The sequence below is a fragment of the Rattus rattus genome, chromosome 5 (assembly GCF_011064425.1).
Source record: "Rattus rattus isolate New Zealand chromosome 5, Rrattus_CSIRO_v1, whole genome shotgun sequence".
Lineage (NCBI taxonomy): Eukaryota > Metazoa > Chordata > Mammalia > Rodentia > Muridae > Rattus > Rattus rattus.
In genome coordinates, this window is record NC_046158.1 from 5,320,442 (window position 1) to 5,339,452 (window position 19,011).

General features: G+C 44.4%; 1 protein-coding gene across 1 annotated transcript in view; it reads right to left on the reverse strand.

The window, feature by feature from the left end:
* Nup188 (nucleoporin 188) overlaps positions 1 to 19,011 on the reverse strand; it is a 56,747-nt gene that overhangs the window by 32,909 nt on the left and 4,827 nt on the right. Inside the window, exons 2-9 of the mRNA XM_032902870.1 lie at positions 13,836 to 13,890; positions 11,591 to 11,664; positions 8,513 to 8,597; positions 8,310 to 8,390; positions 7,677 to 7,721; positions 5,928 to 6,020; positions 5,548 to 5,667; positions 661 to 872 (exon numbers count right to left, since the gene is read on the reverse strand). Coding sequence (XP_032758761.1) covers positions 661 to 872; positions 5,548 to 5,667; positions 5,928 to 6,020; positions 7,677 to 7,721; positions 8,310 to 8,390; positions 8,513 to 8,597; positions 11,591 to 11,664; positions 13,836 to 13,890 — 765 coding nt within the window. The remainder of the gene's footprint in view (positions 1 to 660; positions 873 to 5,547; positions 5,668 to 5,927; positions 6,021 to 7,676; positions 7,722 to 8,309; positions 8,391 to 8,512; positions 8,598 to 11,590; positions 11,665 to 13,835; positions 13,891 to 19,011) is intronic.

A 19,011-nucleotide genomic window follows, 5' to 3' on the forward strand; every position in this document is an offset into this window, starting at 1 on the left:
CAGCTCACCAAGTACTCTTTGTTGAAGGGATGAGTGAACTGACCTCCTAGACTATGACAGAACGTCTTTGCTGGGCAGTTGAGGAGACACCATTAATCTCAGCACTTGGGAGGCAGAGGCAGGCTTTTCAGTTCCAGGCCAGCCTGGTGTACAGAGTGAGCTCCAGGACAGCCAGGGCTACACAGAGAAACCCTGTCTTGAAAAACAAAGAAGAGGCAGAATGTCTGTGGGGCTAAGGATATGACTAAGCGGCTAAGAGCATTCGCTACTCTTGCAGTGGATCCAGTTCAGTTCCCCACCCACAGGTGGCATACAGGGGACTCAATGCCATTTCCTGTCCTCTAAAGGCAACAGGTACACAAATAGTACACACACACACACACACACACACACACACACACACACACACACACACACATGCACGAAAGCAAAACACTCATACACAAAAGTAGAAATAATGATAAAGTAAATGAAGAACAGGACAGTTTTGAGAGAACAAGTCCCCTTAATTCCAGACTATACTTCCCAAATGAACAGGACATGCCAACACACACAGCTACTTCCCCACACACTAAGGGAATAGTACATCTTCCCTCTCTGCTCCAACACCAGTGGACTAAACACTGTACACATTTCATAACTGCAATCATTCAGACTTACCCAATGCGATCTACAAAGGGATCCATGGTTTCATCCACAAGGTGTCTATTGGTCTGCCTACTACCAAACCCTTGCTCCTTGAACATCTTGGTAAGTACCAGTAGGTCACTAGGTGCCATCTCGAAGTATGCATAATAGAGGAAAATAATTTCTAGTAGCATGGACTGTTCCCGGAGGCACTGAACAAACCACCGAGACACCTGACGCTCAGTCTGCACCACCAGAGAGAAAATGGGAAAGGTATCAGTTAGACCACAATACAAATTAATTTCTTCTTTTTAATACAGAGACTCTCACTAAGAAGCACTGCCTAGCCTAGAGCCGGCTATGTAGACAAGGCTGACCTCAAACTCAGGGATCCTACATTCACCACCTCTCAAGTGCTGGGGTTAGAAAGTGTATCATGACATCCAGCCCTCAGAGTGTTCTTTCTATTGGATAACATATCAATAATAAGGTTTTAACAATACACAAAGTACAGAATGGTGTCTCTTATGAATAAAGAAACAATGTCTCTGTTATTTCTATTGCCGAGTCACCTACACTTCTGTACAAAGCAACCATTTTGGATTCCAGTCTCTTTCCAGCAATGTGCCAAATGTAATAACTGATTCTGAGTCAGCCTATGTTCTTCCTCTAAACAAAATAACATTTATACTAATTACCTGGCCACTTCCCTTTTTGTTTAACAGTATCTCAAGGACGACTCCCTTCCAGCAGTGTAGTCTCCACTCCTTTTAAAAGAAGCATTAGGCAGACTGGCTAGTATTTAGCTAGTTACCTCTATCTAATTAAACAGACGTAAGACAGGACAGAACAACTGTCCTGTTCTTCATTTACTTTATTATTATTTCTACTTTTGTGTATGAGTGTTTTGCTTTCGTGTGTGTGTGTGTGTGTGTGTGTGTGTGTGTACTATTTGTGTACCTGTTGCCTTTAGAGGACAGGAAATGGCATTGAGTCCCCTGTATGCCACAGAATTCCCCTGCATATAAGTGCTGTAATTTCAGAGTCCTCTTGGAAGAGTACTGGGGGGCAGGGGGTAGGGGGGTGTGTGTGTGTGTGTGTGTGTGTGTGTGTGTGTGTGTGTTTTACAATAGTCTCATGTCCTTGAACTCACTACACTGGTGCGGCTGGTCCTGAGCCCGATCCTTTTGCTCTGGCTCCCATGCACTGAGAGTGTAGGTGTGCCCCACTTCCAGCTTATTACCAATCTTTGCTAATGTAATCCTACTGTAATACCCACAGAACAATCTGGCAAAAACCATCAGCAAAGAAAAGACCTGGACGACTTTAAAAGCCACCGCACTCTATGACTGTCAAGCACATTATTTAAGTAGAATGAACATGGTATATTACACAATTCCACGATGGGACAGTAATTAAGGCAAAGTGTTACCTCACCCCCATACTGTATGACGGGAACATGACCTAACAGCTGAGGGACAGGACATTAAAGCACTACCAGAGCTAAGATGGCAGCATCTACTCCAGTAACCCCAGAAATCAGGAGGCAGGAGGACCAAGAGTTCAAGGCTATCCTCAGCTACATATCTAGCTCAAGGCCAACTAGTGTTTATAGGAAAACCATGTTTCAAATAATAAATAAAATAAAAATGAAGACACTGATCATAACGGAGTCAAATTTAACAGAATCAAGTAGGCATGATGGTATGTCTGCAACCCTGGAGCTCAGTAGGCTAAGGCAGGCTCTGAGTTCCAGGCCAGCCCAAACTACAGAGTACGACCCTTTATCAGAAACCGACAAGACAGTTCAGAGGGTAAGGGTACTTGCTGCCACATTTAATGACCTGAGCTCAGCCCCCAGCACTCACAGGACGGTTAGGAAAGAACCAGCTCCTGCAATATTTCCTCTGACCTATGTATGCGTGCTTTGGAACCTGTATGGACTCTATATATACACACACACCAGATCCACATCCACAAATTAACACACCTTGTTTTTTTTAAAAGATTTTTCTATAATTTCTATTATTTTTATATAATTTCTGAAAATTAAACACTAAGCCTCATCTTTTTTTGTTGTTGTTAGGGGTCGGGATGGGTAGAGGCAGAACAGCCATTGAACCTAAGGCCTCATGTTTTCAAGGCAAGCACTGAGCCAAAGCCAATGTCTAGATGTCACTTCTAAATTCCACACTTACTCATTTCTTTCTTCTTCTTTTAAACTTAGTTTTTAGAAAAAAGAATGGGCTGGGGAGATGGCTCAGCAGCTAAGAGCACTGACTGCTCTTCCAGAGGTCCTGAGTTCAATTCCCAGCAACCACATGGTGGCTCACAACCACCTGTAATGGGATCCGATACCCTCTTCTGATGTGTCTGAAGACAGCTACAGGGTTGGGGATTTAGCTCAGTGGTAGAGCGCTTGGCAAGCAAGCGCAAGGCCCTGGGTTCGGTCCCCAGCTCCGGAAAAAAAAAAAAAAAAAAAAGACAGCTACAGTGTACTTATATATAATAAATAAATCTTTAAAAAAAACTATATGGTGATTCTCAAAACAACAGACAGGTTAAAACTAACACAAAAGTATTTTTTTTCTGGGAAGATGAAATTTTGGAGTTAACAGCTATCAAATCAAGTCACCCCTTAATGGTGCTGAATCTCTACACTCAAGAATGTGAGGATGTAGGAGGCAGAGGCAGAATCTCTGAGACAAGGCCAGTCTGGTCTATACAGTGAGTTCCAGGACAGCCAGGGCTACAGAGAGGCTGTGTCAAAAACAAAGGATTGTGGTGGTGTCTGGTGGTGTGTCTGGTGGTGTCTGGTGGTGTCTGGTGGTGTCTGGTGGTGTGTCTGGTGGTGGTGTGTCTGGTGGTGTGTCTGGTGGTGTCTGGTGGTGTCTGGTGGTGTGTCTGGTGGTGTGTCTGGTGGTGTGTCTGGTGGTGTCTGGTGGTGTGTCTGGTGGTGGTGTGTCTGGTGGTGTGTCTGGTGGTGTGTCTGGTGGTGTGTCTGGTGGTGTCTGGTGGTGTCTGGTGGTGTGTCTGGTGGTGGTGTGTCTGGTGGGTGTGTCTGGTGGTGTGTCTGGTGGTGTGTCTGGTGGTGTCTGGTGGTGGTGTGTCTGGTGGTGTGTCTGGTGGTGTCTGGTGGTGTGTCTGGTGGTGTCTGGTGGTGTCTGGTGGTGTGTCTGGTGGTGGTGTGTCTGGTGGTGTCTGGTGTGTCTGGTGTGTCTTCCCATTCAGTCACGGCTCTCTGCAGTACCTTCAGGTTCTGTGCATTTGACTTTAGGCTCTGTTAGGCTTCTTTTTCGGGACCCTCTGTTTTCATTACCATTTTATGCTTTACTGTAAGTACCCTAAGGAGACAGTATAATTCGATGCATTGCATTGTAAATGGTTCTGGTTGTCTTACATGTTTATTTATGCATATGTGTCTTTGTGTATATCCCACATATGTGTAAGTGCCCTTGGAGGTCAGAAGAAATGCTGGGACTCCTTGGGCCTGGAGTTACCATGGTGTGAGCCTCCCTGCTTGGTGTAAACAGACTCAGGCCCTCTGGAAGAAACAGGAACTACCTCTGCCTGCAGAGCCCACTCTCCAACCTGTCAGTCACGGATCTGTTTTTATCATCCTCTGGGGGGGCAGTGTTGGGAAACATGGGGGTGGGCCCTCATGTCTCTGCAGACAAGTGTTCTTCTACTAAAACGGGGTCTTGTTCAGTTCTTCAGGTTGGTCTTAAACTCAAATCTCTAGCCCAGACTGGCCCTTGGACTAACATTGTTCTGGCTCTGTCTGCTAAATTGTTGAGGTGACTTTTGTACACTGTGTGAAGGTTGTCTTCATATTATTCAATTGTCAATTTTGTACCGGCAGAAAAGTGAGGACTGGCTGGATCTTGGTACTGTTAGTCTCTTGGTTCATTACCTTCCCCACTCACACTTGGTTTAATGAAGATCTGATGATGGCCAACAGCGGGAACGTCAGGTTAAGTTACGTGAACTAACTGGGTAGTGGCCTAAGCTAAGGCCTAGGATATGATAAAATCAGGAAGTCTGTGTCATCATTCAAATGCTGGCGTGTCCAAGAAACTCCAGGTATGCTAAATATCTTGGATTTCAGACCTGTAACATTAGTCAGGCGCGGGTACTTTCCTTATATCATATTATTAGCATTTGTTTATGTTGAAGTTTCTGTTTGTTTTGCTGCTCAACCATATTGGGAAGTTTGCTACCACTGAATAGTGCCCCCGTACAGACATCTTTTAACGTTGATGTATTATTTCAAAATAAGAAAGTATCTTGGTGTGGTGGCACTGCCTGTAAGCCCAGCACTTGGGCGGTGGGAACAGAAAGATTAGGCACTCAAGACTCGCCTTGGCTATGTAGGGAGTTTGCAGCTACCCTGTATGAAGTTCGGCCTGCAACCAAAGCAAGAGTGACACTAGGACTATACAGTGATTAGTCTGGCATTTACAATGAAAGGAGCAGACTAATATTACACATGATACAAAAAAATCACAAAGGAGTGAAACCAGTGTGCACAGCCAAGGCAGGAGGATGCCTTGAGGCAGACGCAGACAGCCTGGGTGGAACAGAGAGAGAGATCCTACGCTCATTCAGCCTCCCTCAGCACTTCCCACCCAAACAGATGAATCGTGGGTTTAGAATGCCATTAACTGCTAAGAGAGTATTTTAGGAAACAAAGTAAAAACCAAAGAAGGTTGGGTGGGTTTTAACCCTATAATCCTAACACAAATGAGGAAAGAAAAAAAGATAAAACAGACCAAGGAAAGGCTCAGAACTAGGGACCATTAATCAGAGTTTTGTTCTGACCCACTCCTACACATATGCTCAGATATCTAACTCCACGAGGGCGCCCTGAACAAGGCACGTTACTCTGCTGAGCTAGAGATAAGCCCAAGGACTACATACCATGAGGTTGCCATGCGTCTCCCAAGTCGGTGCTTCTGTTCTATACAGCTCCTCAAACTGCTGTCGGTACTTTAAAACTAGCTCCTTCTCCAGTTTGTCAACACAGTCAGCATATTCGGCCTTAAAAACCAGAACACAGGGGGTTGGGGATTTAGCTCAGTGGTAGAGCGCTTGCCTAGCAAGCACAAGGTCCTGGGTTCGGTCCCCAGCCCCGGAAAAAAAAACAAAACAAAAAACAAACAAACAAACAAACAAAAAAACACCAGAACACAGAACCTCGTGTGTAGAATAAAATGTAAGCATTCTAGAGAATGAGTGATATGAGATTATGCAAATCTGAAGGACACAGGATAGAGGAAAAGCAAACCAAGCAGGCTCACCCTGTAGGGATGGCGCTCATCTTGGAAATATGTCAGAAGGTGTAAGACACAGCGAAGAATGCAGGTTCTTTCTTCATAATAATAATCTGCAATCTAGGGGGAAAAATACAAAATTTCAAAATCAATCACTCATTCTTGCAAAAAGAAGACTCAACTTTACAACTGCTGCTGATCAGATCCTTCAGAACTGTGAGTAGAAGGCAGGAAAGATGGCTCCGTGGGAAAGGTCAACAAAGCCGACAACCCGAGCTCCAGCTCCAGGCCCACACGGTGGAAGGAGAGCCAACTGCCCTCCACACGCCATCCTCTGCCCTCCACACGTCATTCTCTGCCCTCCACACGTCATTCTCTGCCCTCCACACGCTTGCTGTGGAGGTACACACGAGATACAAACATCTTAAATTCACTTCTCATTATGTTTGTTTGTGTGTACCACATGTGTGCAGGTGCCTACCACAGCCAGAGGAAGAAGGGCAAAGAGTGCCCTAGAACTGGAGGCAAGGCATCAGCTACCACAGGTCTTAGGAACCCAACTGAGGCCTCTGAACCACTGAGCCACCACCAGGCCCTAAGATAACAATTTTAAACACAGACAGAAACTCTTACAAATAACAGCACTCACGAACGCAAACTCACTGAATCAGATCCTCCACAGTCATATGCCATGGAAGACAGAAGGAATTATTACTTAATAATCTAAACAAATTTCCAAAAACCAATTTCTCTCTAGTGGGTTGGTATGATGTTGCTTGTATTCAAATGCTAAATTCTGGCCCCCAAGATCTGGTCGCCCCCAACGAGGAGATCATCATGAACACCAAGTGATGCTATGTAACCTTGCTCCCCAGGTTAACTGGTCAAACGAAGACTAAAGCCTATGACTGGGCAACAGGTAGAAGTAGATAGGTTTTCATTTACTTGGCTGAGGTTGCAGGTAGAGGCAGGAGAGAAGAAGGAAGGACAGAGACTGGAGGAGGCTGCCATGAGAGGAGATGGCCATGAAAACCAGCAATATTACAGCTGGGAAACTTAGAGTAGCTCCAAACCCGCCCAGTCTAGGCTCACAGCTATAAATAAAGACCCTGACTGTGTATCTTTTATATGGGCTAGGAAGAATTGGTACTTCCTTCTACAATTTTCTAGCATGAGTTCTCAAAGGGTCTAAATAATACAGAAGATACAAACTGGTAGATCAAATACATAAAACAAACATCCATCTACCAGGACCACATGCTCAATCATGTTTCAAGCACAAGCAACAGACTTAAGCTGCATTGAGTGTCAACAGGAAATACTCCAGAATTCAAATCCCTGGGACAGCTCTGAAGTGAGAAGGCTGCAGAACAGACTACAAACCGATCCTGCTGCATCTAATCTAAGAAGACTAAGAAGGGGACTCAGTGGGGGATGCTTGCTTAACATCCTTGAATCCCTGAGTTGTCCCTCTCTGCACAAAATCTCAAGTTAACTGAGCCTTGGAGAACAGTCATCCCCAAATGAGTTCTCGGCACCAGCAGCAGAAAGCACTCTGGGAAAAATTCCTCAGCTGGATCCTGGGGTTAAGAAGCCTCAACTAAGACCTAGAAACTGAGGCAAGATAGGATGTGTCTCACGTGCCCCTATTACCCAGTACTGAGGAGCACAGGGAGGTAGATCTCTATAGTGAGGTGTTCTGAACACTGAGTTCCTGCGAGCTGGAAGCTACCACACAAGTGTCCACCAGAGAATGAGCGAGCAATCAGTGCTTACCTTCAGGGTTAAGGCCTGGCTCTGCCTCTCATCTTGCAGGACTGTCTGAAGGAAAACAGAGTAGTCAAGAAACTGTCTTACAAGAGGAATTCAACTGGCAGAGAAAAAGATGTACCGCACCCTTCATGACTGCCCTTCTATTTTGTTTCTGTAAACATCTCTACCTTATGTTTAAGCCAAGTCTATCCAAACTGGCGCTCAAATCCTTCCCTTCTCCTCTGGTCTGTCTCTTTCTACAAAAGATTAACGCTGGGTAGGCTGGATGCTCTCTCACTTACATGTAATTCTTTGACATTCCAACCCCTGCAAGAATGAAGACAGAATTCGTCTTCTTAAACACACATTGGGACATCTCTTTCCAGCTGTAAAAGTCTTGCCTAGCTGGGCAGTGGTGTCGCACCCCTTTAGTTCCAGCACTGGAGAGAGAGGCAGGTAGAGCTCTGATTTGGAGGCCAGCCTGTTCTACAAAGGTAGTTCCTAGACAACCAGAGCTATACAAAGAAATCCTGTTTCAAAAAACCAAATAAATAAATCTTTCCTAATACCTACAGATCTCTAATTTCTTATGTACAGAGCAAGGACCCAAACCCTACAACGGAGAAAGGCCAATGGGGGCTGGACAGAGCCACAAACCTTCAGTGAGTCCCGAGTACCCCTGTAGGCCTCCTGAAGGTAACACTGCAGCAACTGCACGCTCTGCTCCTCGTCCAGACCCTAGAGCGAGAAGCGTTAAGTGAACAACAGCCGTGATGCTTAGCGCTCGTATAATGTCATCAACGGTGAAGCCGCAGGCATCCGCAGCAGCACAAGCTGACCCTGTGCTCATTCTTACTCACCAAGAACTTGCTGACTCTTAAGCCCAGCTCCTTCAGAGGTGACGCCACATCTTTATTAGCCTTCACTCTTTCAGCTGAGCTTGGACTGTGAGAAAAACGCTGTTATTTCCTCATTCACAACAACCCCCAAGGGGAGAAAATAAAAACAGTCAATGGCACTGGCCTTCTTTTTCCCTTTAGTGCCTGTAAAATACATATGCATTCGCATCTATAGTAAACTTTGTAACACAGAACTGGCTATGCGTATGTAACACAATCAGCTATGAGCCTTATACCCTAGTGACAATAGCGTTACTTGTAGATGCATCTTTAATCACGTTGGAGGGGAGCATATGTGGAGGCCAGAGGGCCACGTCAGGTGTCCTTGTCCTGGAACTCCTCAGTAGAGTGACCAAGGGCAACATCACCGCTTACTGCACGAGTCTAGCACATGCCGGCTGAAGTGATGCAGTAAGATGGCATTTCCCCTCTGAAAAGCCCAGACCCCAAGTACACAGTGACAAAGACTTCAAACAAGTCAAAGTGGAAGACATTGCATAAAATACTCAGTCACTCTACTTAGACCTGCTCAAAGTCATGAAAGCAAGGAAGAAACTGAGACGCGGTCACAGCTGAGCAGAGTCACAGTTGAGCCCAGACAGGGACACATGACAACTGAATGCAGCACGAGGCCCTGGGTGGGATTACAACACAAGAGAGCACGACACTCAGGCCTAGGGATGCTAGGGATGTAGGTCAGCTGGCAGAGCACCTGTGAGAGGCTCTTCAGCTCAACCCCAGAGCTCGAAAAGACAAAAAAACATTAAATGACGATACAGTCTAGAGTTTAATTTTAGTTATTTAAAAAAAAAAAAAAAAAGGTTTAGCTGGGTGTAGAGGTGTGGAGGCGTGGAGGTGTCAAGGCATAGAACCATAAGCCTTTAACTCCCAGCACTTGACAGATGCTAGCAGGTATCTTTAGTTCAAGGCCAACCTAATCTATATAGTAGTTACAATTCAGACAGAGCTTTTTTGAGACCCTGTCTCAACAAACAAACAAACAAACAAATATTGTATCAGACTTCTAATGCCATGTTATTGCCTAAAACTTTCTAAACTTTTTTCTTCATGTGTATGGGTGTGTGTAGGATGATGTCATGGTGCAGCAAGGCAGGTCCAGGATAAGGTGTGGCCTATCATTAGATGAGAAGGAAGGGCAGGCGGGGAAAAGGCTAGGAAGGAGAGGAAAATCAAGATGGAGTCAACGGAGAAAGATGATTCTGATTCAGGTGGTCCAGATCAATTTTATCTTATCTAGGTGGGTGGTTTCTATTTTTATTGATTGGCAGTTAATTTATTCTGGGGATGTATTGTGGATTGAGTATTTAACATATAAATTTGGGCTGGAGAGATGCCTCAGTGGTTAAGAGCACTGACTGCCGCGGGGTTGGGGATTTAGCTCAGTGGTAGAGCGCTTGCCTAGCAAGCGCAAGGCCCTAAGTTCGGGTCCCCAGCTCAAAAAAAAAAAAAAAAAGAAAAAAGAAAAAGAGAACTGACTGCTCTTCCAGAGGTCCTGAGTTCAATGCCCAGCAACCACATGGTGGCTCACAACTATCTGTAATGGGATCTGATGCCCTCTTCTGGTGTCTGAAGGCAGCTACAGTGTACTCATACATAAAATAAATAAATAAATAAATCTTTAAAAAAATAAACAAAAACATAGAAATCTAATTGCTAAATTGCAAGTTTCAGGAATTTTGATTCTGCCCGCCAAGAGGACAGTGTGTGAAAGAGGCTGGCAGAGAAACAGCTGGAACGCACAGCTCCCAGCGTTCTGTGCCCAGTGAGAACGCACAGGAATCGATCAGTTCCCCTGCTTTTTTATTATTACCGTTCAGGTGTGTGGCCTGCATGTGTGTCCAGGGCCTCCAGGAGGAGGGCACCAGTTCCTCCAGAACTTGAACTTATATGTACTCTTTGGGTGACTGCATTACTTTCTCCAGTGGAGAATACCCGCCATACAAAGGGCCACCAGGAGGAGGTGGTGGCGCATGCTTTTACTCCCAGCACTCAGGAGGCAGAGTGGCTCTGAGTTTGAGGCCAGCCTGGTCTACAGAGTGAGGTCCAGGACAGCCAAGGCTACACAGAGAAGCTATCTCAAGCACTCTCACCAAAGAAAGATGAAATGATGTATGATAATGGGGTGAAAGGACTGAGAGGGGAAGGAGGAGGGGACTGCAGTCGGGGTAGTATATGAGGAAAGAATAAATGAAAACAATTATTTAACAAGACTGTGATGACGATACAGCGTACTTTTTTTGTTGTGGTGCTAGAGTTTGACTTGAGAGCCTTGGTGTACCAGCATTCAACCACTGAGTAGTACCTCCAGCCTCCTGATGACTTTCTTACCATACAAATCCCCTGCCTAACTAACTTATGAAGAATGTTTGGAAAAAGAATGTCACACTAAAACACCATGCAAGTACCAGCTGTCAGTAACCTTTTCACTGCTTGCTCTATCTCTGCACTTAGAACAAAAACGTGGTGAACTGGAGACGTTACAAACAGTACTTGACTAGTGGGTGGGTAAGGAGCACCTGCTGTACAAGCCTGGCCCACATGAGTCCCTGGGCCCACAGTGACAGGAAGGAGCCAGCTTCTGAAAGCTTATGACCTCTGACCTCTGGCTGTGACTGGCTGTGACAAGAGACACAAATTAAAAAAAAAAAAAAAAAAAAAAAGAAAAGAAAAAGAAGGAAAGAAAAGAGAGAGAGAGAGAGAGAGAGAGAGAGAGAAAGAAAGAAAGAAAGAAAGAAAGAAAGAAAGAAAGAAAGAGTACTTGAATACTCAATAAATCCCCAAGCCAGCCTGTTCTACAGAGAGAGTTCCAGGAGAGCCAGTGCTCCAGAGAAACTGTCTGGGGAGGATGGCTGACAACTGGGTTACTGTGGAGGAAAGTACCCCCCCTTTCAACAGGCACCCCAACTGCTCATTTGCTGTTGAGCAACTGTAGAAGCACGCAGGACAGTTTTACCCATGCTGGGTCCTGGCGGATGAGGACAGGACTAGCACCAGCAGACCTGAACGAGAGTGCCATACCTGGGAGGTCTGTAGTAAGAAAGACCCTCTAACAATCGCTGCCAGTGTTTGTTCAGTTCCGCCTCAATCTGGTTCTGCAAAAGAACAAGGCAAATGCAATCTAAGTTAGACTTCAAGCTCACACCACACACACACAAACACACACTCCTTTGTGTCCTTTTGAAACATTTCCACTATAGTTTAAAGACTATATATAGTTTATAGTCTCAATCGTTAGGGAGGTCAAACAACCCTTTCACAGGGGTATCCTAAGACCATTGGAAAATACACATTTTTGCATTACAATTCACAACAGCAGCAAGCAAAAATAACTTTATGGGGGTTGGGGATTTAGCTCAGTGGTAGAGCGCTTGCCTAGCAAACGCAAGGCCCTGGGTTCGGTCCCCAGTTCCGAAAAAAAGAAAAAAAAAAAAAAATAACTACATGGCTGGGGGTTACCATAACATGAGGAACTTTATTAAGGGTCACAGCATTAGGAAGGGTGAGAACCACTGGTGTAAAGCATTCTGAATACAGAATTTTGTAATGCTTTCTTTGATAATACCCCAGTATCATTTATGGAAATATTTATAAAGTGGCTTTCTAATGATTACATTAGTTTACTAAACAGCAGATCATGTCTGTCATTCTAAAATGCTGGATACACCCCAGAAGTCGGGGGGAATTTGGTTCTGTTTTGTTTTGCTTTTTTAATATAATCACTTCATGGGGCTGGAGAGGTGGCTCAGCGGTTCTGAGGTAGCTGCTCTTCCAGAGGACCAAGGTTCAATTCCCAGCAACCACACAGCAGCTCACAGCTGTCTGTAACTCCAGTTCCAGGGAATCCAACACTCTCACATAGACATACACACCCAGGCAAAACCTATGTGCATAAAAACAAGTAACCATTAAATAAAAATAAAATCACTTTATTGTAATAAACTAGATTAAGGCAGCCACTGAGTGCTCTTGCAGAAGAGTTCCTACTACCTACATGGCAGCCAACACCTGTCTGTGACTGAAGTCCAGGATATCAAATGCCCTCTTGTGGCCTCCTTGACAGCAGACATGCATGTGGTGTATACACATACAAGCAAGCAAAACACTCACATATATAAAGTAAAAATAAACAAACATTTGCCTAGTCCTAATTATTTGGTCTTTGTTTTTTGTTTTTCTTTTTGAGATGGTGTACTACTAGGTAGTCTAAGCTGGTCTAACCCTGAGATCTACTCCAGCCTCTGGGGTACTGGAGTTACAATATGAACCATGCCCAGATGTGCTGTACTAGAGGACTGAGCACACAACACTCTCTAAGATGTCCTTCTCTAAGGATCCATTCTAGAGCAGCTGAAGGTATATCATATAAGGTTCTAAGATAGGTGTAAGGCTGTGTTATGTATAACAGAAGGTGAACAGTAAGTGAATGTCACCAGATCACTCTTCACAGGGTAAGAAACTGAAGGACCGACATGAATGGTTATCCTTCTCTGATCATATAGAACTCAGAGCCTCTCTGATATGGAAGCTAAAGGCTGTAGAGGGTGGTTCTGATGCTCCGATCGGAAATCTGCATGTGAACCCTGAAGGTCCTGTTCCCCAGTTGGTCAATCAACAAAGATGCTAGTGGCCAGTGAGCTGGGTGGAATAGACAGGACTTCCCCAACTGGGCCTGGGGAGACAGGTGGGAGATTAGAAACGCAACTAAGCTGAGGGCAGATTTAGAGTGCTGAGCTGGGAGTGAAAAGAAGGGCTCTATAGCTAAGGAAGGCCCAGCCATTGAGCTAAGCATATAAAAAATAAGCTTGTGTGTGTATGTGTGAGTGTGTGTCTGTCTGTCTGTCTCTCTCTGTGTGTGTGTGTGTGTGTGTGTGTGTGTGTGTGTGTGAGTGTGAGTGTGTGTGTGTTGCGTGTGTGTGTCTTTCACCCTCAGATCTGAGAGAACCTGGGCAGGGCTGGTAGTGAAGTCCTCCCAGAGCTTAGAGAATGGTAGTAAAGACTACTAAAGGCAAACAGAAAGCGTGAGACAAGAGGCCTGAGAGCCTTTCTCAGCCCAAGCAGCAGACGCTCTCTGCAGCATGTTCTCAGGCAGCCTCAGTGTTAGCATGACTGTCTTTACAGAACACATGGCACAAGCAAAGGGTGACCTAGAAAATTTCAGTAGCTACACAAGAACACAAGTCTCCATTTGGGGTTTTTCTGATCTTGTTTTTGTAATTAAAATTATGAAAACTACTAAAAATCAGTCTAGGACACTGCAACTCACCAATTCTCTAAGAGCTGACCTCCCGAGGAGAATCGTCCAGAGTTCTCTACTGCTCCTGAAAAAAGGAAGCACAGACATAATTTTGTTCTTCAAATATAAGAACATAGGATTTTTAAATTGTTTCTTGATTTTTATTATTAGTAGGTTTTTGATACAAGATCTCATACCATAGCCCAAGCTGGGCTGAAATTAATTACTTAGTACACCCTGGTCTCAAACTTAAAATGATCCTCCTGCCTCGGCCTACGTGCTGGGAATACAAGAATGGATCATTGTACGTGGTCTAAAAGTATAAGATATTAGCTTAAGCCACACAGCATATAAAAACAAAGACAGCTAATCCCACAGAGCTCAAGGCCAGCCTGAGCTATATGATATATGAGAACATCATCTCTTAAAACTGTGCTTGCTGCTAAGGTTTGCCGTACCAGGAACCCATACGGTGGAAGAAGAGGAACTCCACAAGTTGCTCATACATACACACACATACATACATACATACATACATACATACATACATACATACATACACACACATACATACATACACACACACACACACATACATACACACACACACACACAAAATAAATAAATACTTGTAATTTAGAAGTTTCCACAGAGGTGCAAATGCAGCTCCATTGGTAAAGTATTCACCTGGATTGCACAAGGTATGCATGAAGCATGTACAAGGCATGCATAAGGCCGCAGGTTTGATCCCAGCACTACAGAACCAGGTGTGGTGGTTCACACGTGTCATCCCAGCACTTGGGAGTTAGAGAATTCCAAGCAATATAACAAATACCAAGTTTAATGTCCTCAGGAAACAGCAGATTCCTGGCTCAAAAATAAATTCTAAGGGCCAGTGAGATCGCTCACACATACAAATAAATGAAAAATAAATCAACAAAAACATGGGCTGACAAGATGGCTCAGTGGATAAAACGCCCATGGCCAAGCATAAGGATGGGACTTCAGATCCCAGAACCACCAATGTAAATGCTGTGTGTGTGTGTGTGTGTGTGTGTGTGTGTGTGTGTGTGTGTGTGTGTGTGTGAGAGAGAGAGAGAGAGAGAGAGAGAGAGAGAGAGAGAGAGATACCTACTAATTCCAGCATTCAGATGGCAGAGACAAGAAAGGATCCCTAGAACAAGTTGGCTAGCTAGACACGACATACTGCTGTGTGTAGATTGTCTCGGATTCTACATTAGTGAATAAAGTGGAGCACAGTTGAAGAAGCTCCAATCCGTCTAGGGCCTCCATATATATCTGTGTCTATACATGTCAACATACATTCAATGCACAGATCCACCCCACAGACAAAATTTAAAGGGAAAAAAACTGAAAACAGTTTTTCTCATTAAGACTAAAACAAAGGGCTGGAGAGATTGCTCAGTGGTTAAGAGCACTGACTATTCTTCCAGAGATCCTGAGTTCAAATCCCAGCAACCACATGGTGGCTCACAACCATCTGTAATGAGATCTGATGCCCTCTTCTGGTGTGTCTGAAGACAGCCACAGTGTACTCATATATAATAAATAAATTAAAAAAAAAAAAAAAAAGACTGAACCACAAACAAGGGCCAGGAAGATGGCTCAGTGGGTGAAGCTGCTTGGCACCACGCCTCACAACCTGAGTTTAATTCCTGGGACCCACATGGAAGGGGAGACCAACTCTTTCTGAATCATCCTCGGAGCTCCACACCTGTATTACGGCACACATACCCCACTCGTGTGTACAATAAACCAATACATGGTAAAAGAGAGAGACTGAAACACAAAGTGTGAGAGCCATGTACACCACGGCTGCCACCAGGGATTTCCCATCAGAGGCATAAACACTCCTAAACACTATGTCTCTCCTGACACTTAATCATCTATAAAGACAACTTTCATCTATTAAACCCACAGTTACCAACTCCCACACCAGTGCACTGGACCACATATCATCTTTTTCTGATAACAGGATAACATTCACAGTCCAAAAATAACTGAGGGACTAGATCCAGTAATTGGAACAAAATTTTCTCTTTATGCTGATAATAAAGCAGCCTCAATAATGACATAGAGGCGAGGACACTAAAGAGGTTCAGTGTTCTCCAAGTGCTCACACGCGCTGTCAAGGCTTACTTAATTGACAAGCCTGGATGTAGCAAATGTAAACGTGGGGACCTTCTTTAAACTGGCAATTGCCATGCGTCTAGCATGCCCAAGGCTGTGGTTAGTGCTGTTGGAAAAGTCTAATGCTCGGTTGCAGGAACTGCTGCTCGGCTGACAGAGTTGCTTGCTCAACAAGCCCAAGCCCTGGTTCCATCTCCAGGACCACGTAAATCAGACCAGACGGCCCTCGATATCCCTGTGATCCCAGTGCTGGGGAGGTGGAGGTAGGAGATGGGGATCCCAGGTCATCCTCAGCTACAGAACAAATTCAAGGAGCATGTAATGGGAAGAAAGTGGAGCTGTGGGCTGGACAGATGGCTCAGTGGTTAAGAGCACTGACTGCTCTTCCAGAGGTCCTGAGTTCAATTCCCAGCAACCACATGGTGGCTCACAACCATCTGTAATGAGATCTGATGCCTTCTTCTGGTGTGTCTGAAGACAGCTACAGTGTACTCATAATAAATAAATAAAAAAATTAAAAAAAAAAAAAAAAAAAAAAAAGAAAGTGGAGCTGTAGAGATGACGCCACCGTTAAGTGTGCTTGCTGCTCTTCCTGAGAGCCTGCACTGGGCTCCCAGCATCCACGTCAAACAGCTCACAACTGCCTGCGAGATCTAACACTGCCCTCTGGTCCCCGAGGACACCCATCATGTTGGCATACACATGCACACACATACACATAAAGTTATAAATTTTTAAAATAAATTAAAAAAAAAAATCCTCGGGCTGGAGAAATGGCTCAGTGGTTAAGAGCACTGCCTGCTCCTCCAGAGGTCCTGAGTTCAATTCCCAGCAACCACATGGTGGCTCACAACCATCTGTAGTGGGATCTGATGCCCTCTTCCGGTGTGTCTGATGATAGCTACAGTATATTTACATATATAAAATATTTCTTTTAAAAAAAATTTCAGGCTAAGCACAAGACCAAATGCTTGTAATACCAACCATCAGCAAGCTGAGGCAAGTTCAAGGCTGGTCTAGGCTACAGAGTGAGAGCCTACCAAAGAGAGAAGAAGGAAGGAGGTAACATTTCTCAATGGAATATATCATTTTGCTCCACATATACAGAAATATAAAAACATGTTGTATGTTCTAAGTATGTTTAATTTTTGATAATTATTCCTTAAGTAAAGCTAAATAGAAAATAAAAAACAAACATGAAAAGGAAAAACAAAACACTCTCAATTATAAAAACCGTATCACGATCATTTTGTTAGGTAATCAAATGTTTTGGCTGGGCAGGCGCACCTGTGAGGCCAGCACATGGGAGGGAGAGGCAGGGAGCTAGAGTTGCTCTCAAAAAACCAGTGTTCAGTAAAACTTTCTTTCCTCTTTCCTTTCCCAAACAAATGAAACAATGTTGCATTCTGTTTTTCCCTTGGGTCTCTGTGTGTTATGTGTGTGTCTGTGACCTTTATTTTTATTTTTAGTGGCATGTACTGGTTTTTGCCTTCATGTAAATCTATGCGCCACTTGCATATAATGCCCAAGGAAGTCTGAAGTGGATCACCTGGAAATGTAGTTAGAAAAGTTATGAGCAGGGCTGGAAAGACAGCCCAGTGGTTAAGCACACTGGATGCTCTTCCAGAAGACTCAGGTTCAATTCCCAGCAACCACATGGTGGCTCACAACTGTCTGTAATGAGATCTGATGCCCTCTTCTGGTGTGTCTGAAGACAGCTACAGTGTACTTATATATAATAAATAAATCTTTAAAAACAATTAGTAAGAAATCTTTTTTAAAAAGAAAAAAGGAATTCATCATGCACTGGGTTTAGTGGCTCCAGCTTATAATCCTGTAGCCCTGGGAGATGGAGTCAGAATCATCAGGAATTTAAGGGTAGCCTCGATTACACAGGCTAGCCCTGGGCTATGAGACCCTGTGTCAGAAAAAGAACTTGTCCTGTAAACTAGCAAGTATATGGATTGCAGTGAAGCTTCCAGTTCTTAGTGGCCAACCATCACCTTAACACAGCAGCAGACATACAAGAGGCCATCATGAATATATGTACCATTACATGCTGAGGGCCCATGAAATGGCTCAGTGGGTAAAGGCTCTTGTCACTGAACCTGGGGACTGTGGGGCTTACACAGTGAAAAGAGAGGGACAAAGCAGCTCTTTCAGGCTGTCCTCTGACCTCATATGTGTGCTTATGGCACGCACATACACACGCATGCATGCGTGCGCGCGCACGCGCGCACACACACACACACACACACACACACAAATAAAATAAATTTTAAGAACAGTATGAGCTGGGGGCTGGAGAGATGGCTCAGCAGTTAAGAGCACTGGCTGCTCTTCTAGAGGTCCTGAGTTCAATTCCCAGCAACCACATGGTGGCTCACAACCATCTGTAATGGGATCTGATGCCCTCTTCTGGTGTGTCTGAAAACAGCTACAGTGTATTCATATACATTAAATAAATAATTAAAAAAAAAAAAAAAAAACAGTATGAGCTAAATACAAGTGTGTCAGAGGACAATGGTATAAGTCCCTTCTAGACTCTAATCTAGAATCTAATCTACTTGGAACAGAAAAACAAGTTAAAGCACTTGAAGCTGGATGGAAGAGACTAAAATGGGTACTTTATTTATAAAGAATAGAATCTTTGTTGAATGGTGTTAATGGGCCCTACACTCTGCACTTGTCTGTGAATGATGAAGATATAAGTCTAAGACTTGATGCTGCTTACAAACTGGGAAGGCTCTGTCATAGAGCATGTTCCTCGGGTGCGACATGCCCTCCAGGAGGCAAGGGAGGCCTACAGGGAGGGCGTAGGAGGAAACCATGATCACAAGGGGTCACTTGTCAGGGAGGGCCCCTGCCCATAGTATAAATGTGAGTAGACAGTTGCTGGGGAAGGGACCCTGACCAGCCACACTGCCCAGAGAAGAGCTGCTCCAGTTATGCAGCTCCCTGCAAGGCCTGCAAACTGCAGACACCCCCAGCACCGCAGTCTTCAGTTGTCACCATGATGAGATGGGCTCTCTGCTGATGCAGCTGCTGTATCAAA